Source organism: Babylonia areolata, chromosome 18, assembly GCF_041734735.1.
Source record: "Babylonia areolata isolate BAREFJ2019XMU chromosome 18, ASM4173473v1, whole genome shotgun sequence".
NCBI classification, from domain to species: Eukaryota; Metazoa; Mollusca; class Gastropoda; order Neogastropoda; family Buccinidae; genus Babylonia; species Babylonia areolata.
In genome coordinates, this window is record NC_134893.1 from 6228217 (window position 1) to 6237981 (window position 9765).

At 41.0% G+C, this 9765-nt stretch overlaps 2 protein-coding genes across 4 annotated transcripts in view; one reads left to right on the forward strand and one right to left on the reverse strand.

Moving 5' to 3' along the window:
- LOC143292399 (serum paraoxonase/lactonase 3-like) overlaps positions 1-920 on the reverse strand; it is a 27850-nt gene extending 26930 nt beyond the window's left edge. For 2 of the 3 annotated variants that reach the window (XM_076602632.1, XM_076602633.1), the window contains exon 1: positions 232-920. The gene's annotated coding sequence lies outside the window, so the exon portion shown is untranslated. The remainder of the gene's footprint in view (positions 1-231) is intronic. The other variant, XM_076602634.1, reaches the window with a different exon arrangement.
- Positions 921-3877: 2957 nt separating this feature from the next.
- LOC143292402 (small ribosomal subunit protein eS26-like) lies at positions 3878-8949 on the forward strand. The gene is made up of 4 exons (XM_076602641.1): positions 3878-3941; positions 6787-6964; positions 7873-8006; positions 8836-8949. Exons 1-4 carry the CDS (start codon positions 3939-3941, stop codon positions 8896-8898), a joined length of 378 nt encoding a protein of 125 aa, XP_076458756.1. The 5' UTR covers positions 3878-3938; the 3' UTR covers positions 8899-8949.
- Positions 8950-9765: the final 816 nt, after the last annotated feature.

Below are 9765 nucleotides of genomic sequence, written 5' to 3' on the forward strand. Positions count from 1 at the left end.
ATTGGTTGGAACCATGTCAATAAACACAAACAGGAGTTTGATCCTGTCCGAGAAAATGCTAAAAAAAAAAAAAAAAAAAAAAAAAAAAAAAAGCTCGCGCAAAACTGATCGTTTGTTTTCTTTTAAAACAAAAGGATATTACAATAACATATGGCTCGCCAGTTTAACAACAACAACAACAACAACCTCTCACCAGTCACACAAACAAAACCCCGGCCAAACCGGACTTACCCTCCCTCTGAAAAGAAGAATGAAGGAAAACAGCGCAGCTCACTGAAGCGTGCACAAAAAATGGTCTCGGAAACGACTCTCAACACAGCTTGAGCGAAAGGAAGAACGAAAACTGTCAAGTATTCACCACAAAGGAAAGCACACGGCGTTTCAAATAACCTTGGCCATCGAGAAGGACGGGGCAATATAAAAGGGTTGGCTTTGTATGCAGAATGGAAATATGATTTCATATACACCGTTCAAAAAAAGAAACGCAACAGATTTCACCGTGCCAATAATTATGACAGTGGACGAATGATGTCCTTAAACCTGCTAAAATTTTGTTCAGACAGTTGTCAGCATTAGCTCTTCAGTCGCACCACTCCGGCGTTATTCAGCTGTAAAACAACATCAAACGAAAAACGATTTATCACATGATGACTGAGCACGATTTAGAAGCGACACAAACTTCCTGGCTGCCAACATAACGCCAGCATTCTGCCTGGACTTGACTGTGAGCGTTTCTTGATCTGAATAATTATAGTCGTGCATGTCTTTGATGAGTTCGACAGACGCATCAGAGCTGGAATAAACATGACGCGAGATAAAAGAACACTTTATTATCTGGAAAGATAAACTGTTGACACACTCAGTTGCTGACCGAAAAGGCGACACAAATTACAAACGAACAAACACACGCGTTTCATCCACAGGACATCTATCGATTCCCATGTTCCAGCAAGAACGCTAACTCCGTAAACGTTTGAGCGAATGTGTGTGAGACCTTCACAATCTTCAGCAGGGGTGGAGAAGTGGCCCGGTGGTAATATACCCGAATAGGAAGTGAGTTTCCACGGGTTCGAGTCCCAAATTTGGACGGGGATTTTTACTCCCTCACCCTCAACCTCGATCTTCTCCCCTTCCACTAGATCTTGAGTGGTGGTCTGGGCACCAGTCTTTCGGATGAGTCAGATAAACCGAGGCCCTCTGTGCAGCATGCACTTACAGCGCACGCAAAAGAACCCACGGCAACACAGAAGGGTTGTCCCTGGCAAAATTCTGTAGAAAAATGTACTTTGTAATCGAACAACAAATGCACTTCCAGACACTGAGAATCAGTGAAGATAGAAAGAAAGACAGAAAGAAAGCAGGGTGGCGCTGAACTGTGCCGGTGACGTGGAGCTTTCCCCTGGGAAAGAAGCCCGAATTTCACACTGAGAAATCTGTTGTCACAAAAAGTAATCCAGTCCAGTCAATCCAATCCTACCAAATCAAACCAAACCCAACCCAACCCAGCACAATACAATACAATACAATACAACTGATACAACACAATGCAGTACGTTTCAGTCCAACTGCAAGTGATCTATGCCCAGGCGATGACAAGCCGTGACTCAGTGATAGGATGAAGTCATATTCCCTTCTGCTTTTTTTTTTCTTCTTTTATATATATATATATATTTTTTTTAAATTAAAAGGCTCAGTGGCAGAAAATACTGAACTGTTGAAGCCCAGTTATGTGCAAATAAACAAAGTCATAATTTTGATCCTGTAAACTTTTTAAAGCAATTTGTATAAAAGCTTATTTTCAATGATTTTTAAACATCCGAATGCGTGAAAACTGAAGTCGCGTTTTTTTTTTTTTTTTTTTTTCTGAACAGTACACTTTTTTGTTTGTGGGGGAAAAAAAAACCCCAATTATTCAGCCGGCTGACCAATTTGATAATTTTTCATCAGCCGTGTTACATAACGAGATGACTCTTGTAGGCTAAAGGGTGGAAGCCTGTCTTGATGTTCACCTTTGTACAGACGATCGACTGACGTTGAGGTCGATCGATGTACAGTTTTGTCACAGAAGACAGGAAAAAGAACACACCCTGTGTGCAGTTCAATAAAACAGACAAGTCTTTTTCTTTTTTTCGGTCCAAACCGACACAGCCTGCCTATATCACTGCACCATTTCCCTTTCTGGCTTCTTCTCTAGGATACAACACCTATGTGATGTGTAGTGCGGTGTGTGTTGTGTGTGTTTGTTTCTTTCATTTTGTTCATTTCTTTCCCTATGCATTTTACTAACGCCATGCTAGTGCCTGCATGCCATGTGTGTGTGTGTGTGTGTGTGTGTGTGTGTGTGTGTGTGTGTGTGTGTGTGTGTGTCTGTGTGTCTGTGTGTCTGTGTGTGTGGTTGTCAGTTTTGTTTTGATTTGTGGATATTTTTTCCTCTGTTATGTATCTCTACTAACACCATGCTTTCATTTTTATTTTTATTAAATATTGTGTAGTGTAGACCCTGTTCAGGGCGGGGACTGGATGTAAAAAAAAAAAGCACACCAGTGCTTATCTATTATCCTGGAAATCAAGAAAAAAGAAAGAAAGAGAGAAAGGATGTACACGCCGTTTCCCTTGTTCTTCTTGTGAACTGGGTTAAAAGGTCGAGATACTGATCAAAGTTGTGTCACCTGCATGTACGTGTGTCAATGTTCGCGTATTTGATCGATCGAGTATGCTGCGCGCCTGCTCGTGTGTGTGTGTGTGTGTGTGTGTGTGTGTGTGTGTGTGTGTGTGTGTGTGTGTGTGTGTGTGTGTGTGTGTGTGTGTGTGTGTGTGTGTGTGTGTGTGTGTGTGTGTGTGTGTGTGTGTGTGTGTGTGTGTGTGTGTGTGTGTGTGTGTGTGTGTGTGTGTGACGGTGTGTGTGTGTATGTGTGTGTGTGACGGTGTGTGTGTGTGTGTGTGTGTGTGTGTGTGTGACGGTGTGTGCCAGTGTGCCGCGTGCCGCGTGCATGTGTGTCACGGTGTGTGTGTGTGTGTGTGTGTGTGTGTGTGTGTGTGTGTGCGTGCGTGCGTGCGTGCGCGCGCGCGTGTGTGCAATGTCAGCAGCTGAGCAGCAGCAGCAGTAGCAGTAGGCGAGTAGTAGTAGTAGTAGCAGTAGTTTCTGTAGTAGTAGTAGTAGTAGTTACACAAATTGACTCGAGAGTTCGAAATCAAAATCAATACTCCATTCTCCCCTATTCACACCAGGCCTCTTTTCAGTCACTTTCATGTCAACTGTACTGTTCTCAAGTTACTTTTCTGTTGTTTAAAATTCACACAACCATGTCATAAGTTTCTACCTCAGTGCACTGAGAGACACTGATCCATCAGATATTCAGCGTTTGTATCAGTGTCAGTGTGCATTAAGACTTGTTGTCCTGTCCACTGTGGACACCGTACAGGGTATTGCCCATGCATGTTCTATACTGATCCATGTCTTTGTTCATTTCTCTTCAGTTTCTCAAGGAGGCGACACAGTGACCTGCAAATCCATATACTCTGCACCACACTCTGCAGCGGCCAGGCAGATGTCTAACCTACAGCACTTAGGAAAGAAATATACAAACGGAAAAAGAAGTGAATGAATGAATAAAATTATAAAAATGATAACGATAACAACAAAAGCTAATTACATTAAAACATAGTGCATGGAAAGACACGCAGAACTGGGCAAAAGACAGAAACAAATACATGAATCCCTGTCGTGCGCATCCACACACGCACATACACAGACCCAAGCGTGAAAACACACACACACACACACACACACACACACACACACACACACACACACATTTCATGTATTTCGTGTATCTTATAATGTGACTCGTATGCTGCGTATATAATCACATTCAGAGTTCCTTTCCCATAACGCCCTTCATTTCCGATCTTTCTTTTGCGTGCGGTGGCCGTCAACCATGGTGGGTAGTAGCACGTGTGTTAGCAAAAATTCGTTTTGATTGAGTAGATTAGTGAGTATTTTATGTATTCATGCTATCATAAGTTGTGCTTAGGTTCCCATGAAATATTAGAAGGTTATAGGGGTACACCGTTTTGGGTTGCTGCATAGATAATTTAATGTTCACTTGTGGAACAGCCTGGGTGGGCCTCGAGTTCGGCCGCTGTTTCTCGGTTGATCGACTTTACCTTCGTTAAAACTTCAACCTATACTGCTGATGCATTGCTAAGATTCACACTTTTTTCCAGTCACATAGAATCACATCGTTTATTAAACGCATCTTGCGTCGTTTCATTCAGAAGGTTGATGAATTTATAATGATTCATTCAATCTTTGTGATAAATCACTGAATCAGTGAATGTTCAAGTCATTATCGGCGCGTTAGGTTTATACTAAAATAAGACTCGTGTCTGTTCCTTTCCCTTAAGTTATTCTATTGATTGATTTATTTTTGAAATTTCAACAGCAGATGAGGTGTAGCATGTAAGGATCAGTTCTCATGCTTAGACATTTTGAATCTGAAACATGGCGGTGGCCATTTTGGCCTCTGCGATGAACAGATCCTGATCCTGAATGCTAAAGACAGTGAATCTAAGCCAGATGTCCAAGTATATTATGCCTAGTTGAAGTGAGGGAGGGGGGTTGGGGGTTCTGAGATTTTTATATGGATTTATATGTATATTTTTTAATCCATTTTCAATTTCATTCCTTGAGAAAATGAATCTACATCATGTTGCAGGCAATATCCACATTTCTTCTCCTCCACTCCTCTTTGTGACAGGAGTGAACATCAGTGCCATGTAATGGACACTACTTATTCTGTCTTCAGGGGAAAAATGTGGATAAACCCATGTTGCCCAGATGACAGTTCTGTCAGAATAAAAGTTACCTTTTAAAATTTTTGTTTGGGAGGTTTTCTGAGTACAATGATTATATAATCTTTAAAAAAGAAAGAAAAAAAAAGTATAGGACTTATTATTTATGTGCACAGTTGAACCATATTACAAAGTTTCAGATTATGTGATCCATTTTTATTTACACTATAATTTCATTAGTTTTCAACTGAAGTGTTATTTTCAGATTTTGATATTGCTACAGGTCCTGTCACTTTTTAAATAAATTAAAAAAAAAAAAATTTGCATATCTGTGATCTTACAATGCTGACATCAGACTGTTCCATTTTCCATTCAGGATTCACTTGGTTGCCCATTGACTTGGTTGTCATTCTTTGTCAATTGAATGCTCTTGATTTATGTCAATCATGAGTGAGCAGGAAGATGGCACGCTTTTTCAAGTATTGACTTATGTTCCATAATATGGATGGAAGTTGCATTGTTCAGTGTTTTTAAAAGAAAAAGAAGTAAACTAAAACCCAGAATTTAGGACACTAATAAAGAAAAATACAGTAAAAGCAAACAACTAGCTATATTTTTGTTGTTTTTGCCTGCACAATTCCACCTTCAGTGCCAATGCTCCCAAACCGCACATTTCAAGTCCCCTATTCAAAGCCTCACCTGGCTTCATCAGCCGCAGTCTCTGTGCTAGCTGTCCACAGGGAACTATCAATGATGTCATATGGAGGCCACACACCATAGGATATGCTGCACTGCTGCTGAGTCACTCCAGTGGTGTTGAGTAGTGCCTGTTCTGATTTAATATTCGCAGAACATCACCATCTGACAAGACTCCCTTAGTCATGGAGACAGAGTTTATGTCTTCTCTAGAGTGGAGATTGCCACCATGTCCCAGAGTTCATGTCTCCTCTAGAGTGGAGATTGCCACCATGTCCCAGTAGCATTCTTCCATGAATCTTCGGAAAGCAAAACTTCAACTTCAGTTTCTCAAGGAAGTGTCCTGTGTTTGGACAAATACAAATCCATATATGCTGCACCAGATCTCCGGGATGGATTCTTGACAGCAGCATAACCCAACGTGCTTGTCAGGCCTTGAGTGCATGCTTATATATTTGTGTACCTATCAGAATGGATTGGATTATTTTTTACATAACTTTGCCAGAGGACAGCAGTTGTAGCTATGGGTTCTTTTTCATTGTACCAAGTGCGTGCTGCACACAGGACCTTGGTTTATCATCTCATCTGAAAGACTAGACGCTTAGTTTGATTTTCCAGTCAAACGTGGGAGAAAGGGCGAGAGCGGGAATTGAACCCACACCCTCATGGACTCAGTGTATTGGCAGCTGAGCATCTTACCATTCTGCCACATTCATCCTGGACAGCAAAGACCTAGAGTTACATGACAGGAACTTAACCAGTCATCGAAAAGGAGGGGCATTGAAACCAAGGTTACCATAACAGAACTCTGAATAGGGCATGAAAGACCACAGACTAGGACGGACAATGTTTTTTTTTTATATTGATAATGAATGAGGATGCTGTGTAGGTCTATTTTAGGTTGGGGACAGTATGACAAGTCTGTACTCAGTGCTTCCTTTCATAATATATCCTGGCTTTAACCATGCCTGAGAAGTATACTATAGATACCTGCAGTGTTTGTCAAGAAATTTTAGTAGCACTTCAGCTATGCTCAGACACTTACATTAAGTGAATGACAGTTGATTGTGTGGTCCCAGTGCTCCCATTTGAGCTGATAGCACACTCAGCTCTTGGTATTAATGGCCATGGGCAAAAAAAACCCACCTGTGCTGAAACAAAAATCTGTGTCCCTCCTGTCCTTGATGTTAAAACCACTTGGCCATGACGGCTGGTCATAGGTACATGAATTGAATTTTAATCCATTTTTTGATTTCTCTTTTCTTCGTTTCTTATTTTGATATCCTTTTATTACAGACGCAGAAAAGGAGAAACAATGGTCGCTCCAAGAAGGGGCGCGGGCATGTCAAGTTTGTCCGTTGCACCAACTGTGCTCGTTGTTGTCCCAAGGACAAGGCAATCAAGAAATTTGTCATCAGGAACATTGTGGAAGCTGCTGCTGTCAGAGATATCTCTGATGCCAGTGTGTATGAAGGTTGGTATGGCTTATGTTTTGTTTCCAGCACAAACAACCACATAAAATAATTTGAATTGAAAATAGAAAATATGTATGGTTTTGGCCAAGTTGCTAATGAAATATCAGTATGTATTTATGATAACCACATAAAATAATTTGAATTGAAAATGGAAAATATGTATGGTTTTGGCCAAGTGGCAAATGAAATATTAGTGTATGTATTTATGATAGTTGTGTTCCACTATGACCATCAGAATAACAGAGGAGGTAATTGCTACCCTGGCTATCTGGGCTAGAATTTGATTAAAGTGGAGAGTGTCTTGCCCAAGTTAATCCCCACTCGGCCAAGAGGGTTTTTAGGACATTTGGTGTTGGGATGGTTCCCAAAAGCCAACTAGCCCCCAAGGCTGCAGCACAAAGAGTCCGTGCAATTTTGCCTCCAAGTTCGAGTCCCAGTTCTTCACAAAAGACTAAGCTGTAAATGATTTCCCATTGCATGGGAGAAACCATCGATAATACAGCTCTCACTTTACTGTTGGCCCAACTTATGTCAAATACCCGTTGGCACACACAAAAAAGGCACCAAAAAAAAAAAAAAAATTGTCCATATGCAAACATTGGCTTTTCATTAGTGTCCGACAGACGAAGTTGAAAGTGGATGCTTAGCACATACAAATAAATTTACATGTGATGCTGTGCAGAAAGATTATTTTCAAATTTGTTTTAGTCTAGAATTGTTACACAGTTGTCTTTAGTAATGTGAATGTACAAAATGAATGCTGAAAATGCAACATAAAAAACTGCAGTAGATAGTGAGACAAGCATTTTATGGATCAGGTGAAGATGTTTTTCAAAGTAAATGGTGCTTGTGATTCAGTGCATGAACAATTGAAGGGATTGAATAGAAAACGTGTGGACTGTTTCAGTGTATGCTCTGCCTAAGCTGTACGCCAAGTTGTTGTACTGTGTGAGCTGTGCCATCCACTCCAAGGTGGTCAGAAACCGTTCTCGGGAAGCCAGGAAGGACCGTACTCCCCCCATCCGCTTCCGTCCCGTCAGGGTAAGACGGCTTACTCTGATAATTGCCAAATGCATTCTTCTCTGATCTTCAGTCTTCTTTTCTTTAAACCTAAGTAGTTAGAAGGTGAGTGTATTTGCCTTATGACCAGGATGTCTCGTTAAGAAACTGAGGCTGTTCACTTTCTATCCAAGAAAAAGAGATAAAATTTGTGGCCTTGGGGGAAAAAGGGGGGTGCAGGGGGGATGAGGGGTGGGTTGGGGGTGGGGGGGGTTGTGTTGCAGAAAAATGATTTTTGTGGATCAGCCTGCACTTGAACTCATGTTAGTCTGTGATAAGGTGAACATTAGCAGCCAGAAGATTTTGTTGTGCAGTCTTGGGCTAGCAGGCTGTGTACTTACAAAAAACCCAGTGATATTTTTGTGTCTTTGGTTGTCACGCACAGAAACATGCAAAAGTAGTGTTAATGGAATGGAGTTTGAAAGAAAAACATTGGACACCGATTTCAGAGGAGGGGGGTTGTATGTGCACACTGTTTACAGTGTATTGAAAAAGTATATTATTGTATGGAAAACTGATGAACTTTTTAGTACTGGTTTTCTCCCAACAATCAGTTTTAATTGCTGAGTAAACAAATTAACATGTACGTCAAGATGATAGCAGAACTACATAACTATAGTGACATACTTACGCTGGATGATGTTTGAGTTGAGGCATGCGTCACATGAACTTCAGTGTGAGGGGGATGTTTCTCCCTTCTTTAAATGTCTAGAAGGAATCTCACATGAGCCATGAAAGATCTGCCTATTTATTAGTTTGTGATTATTATTATTTATTAGTATGTGAATGTACCGTGTGTGTGTGTGTGCAGGAGGGAGCAGGCCCCAGGGCAGGTGGTGGACAGGGAGGACAGCCAGGTGGAGGACCTCGCTAAGAAAAGCATGTTGAAGGACAAAGAATAAACACAGCTTGCAAATGAAAAAAAGGCTGTGTGTGTGTGTGTACATTTGCATGAGTTAATCTGAGTGCGAGTACTTGCCAGTTTACTTGTATTATTTTTGCATGCATGCACATGTGGCAAAGTTTCATGATGAAATGGAACTAGGTGCTTGCTGGACTGCCCACTGAGATAGATACACAACTGATAAGAAAAATCTTGCGGAAAGGAAGCTGCCATTCGGCCATCTTGGACTGCTGTCTCTGTCACAGAAACAAGTGTTCTGTACACATCAACACAGTGTGCTGTTGTGTATTCGGCTGTACAAAGAGTTTGCTTAATTGCAAATGACAAATGGAATGACTTGTCATAAAAGAGCATTGGGTATATTTTATTGTTCATCACTCATTTTTTACTTCAAACATTGGCTTTCTTCGTAATATACATAGCCAAAAATTCAACTGTCGTCAGTTTTCTCTTGAGCTGCTACTCTTTATGTGTATATGATTATGAATCACAGCTTTTGGTTTATTATCTGTCTACTGGTTGGTTGGTTTGCTGATATCAGCGCCTATAATTCAAGACATACACGCTCAGATTTGTCACATTACAACTGACCAGTCGTTTTTATCCCGAATAAGACCTTGTATTTCCTAGAAACATTCTGTCACAAAACATGCTTTTTCCGTTTTCATACATTTCCTTCCTTCTGTTTCGTTGATAGGTAGAGGTAATGCGTCCGCCTATGAAGCTAGAGAATCTGAGTGCACTGGTTCGAATCACGGCTCAGCCGCCAATATTTTCTCCCCCTCCACTAGACCTCGAGTGGTGGTCTGGACGCCAGTCATTGGGATGAGACGATAA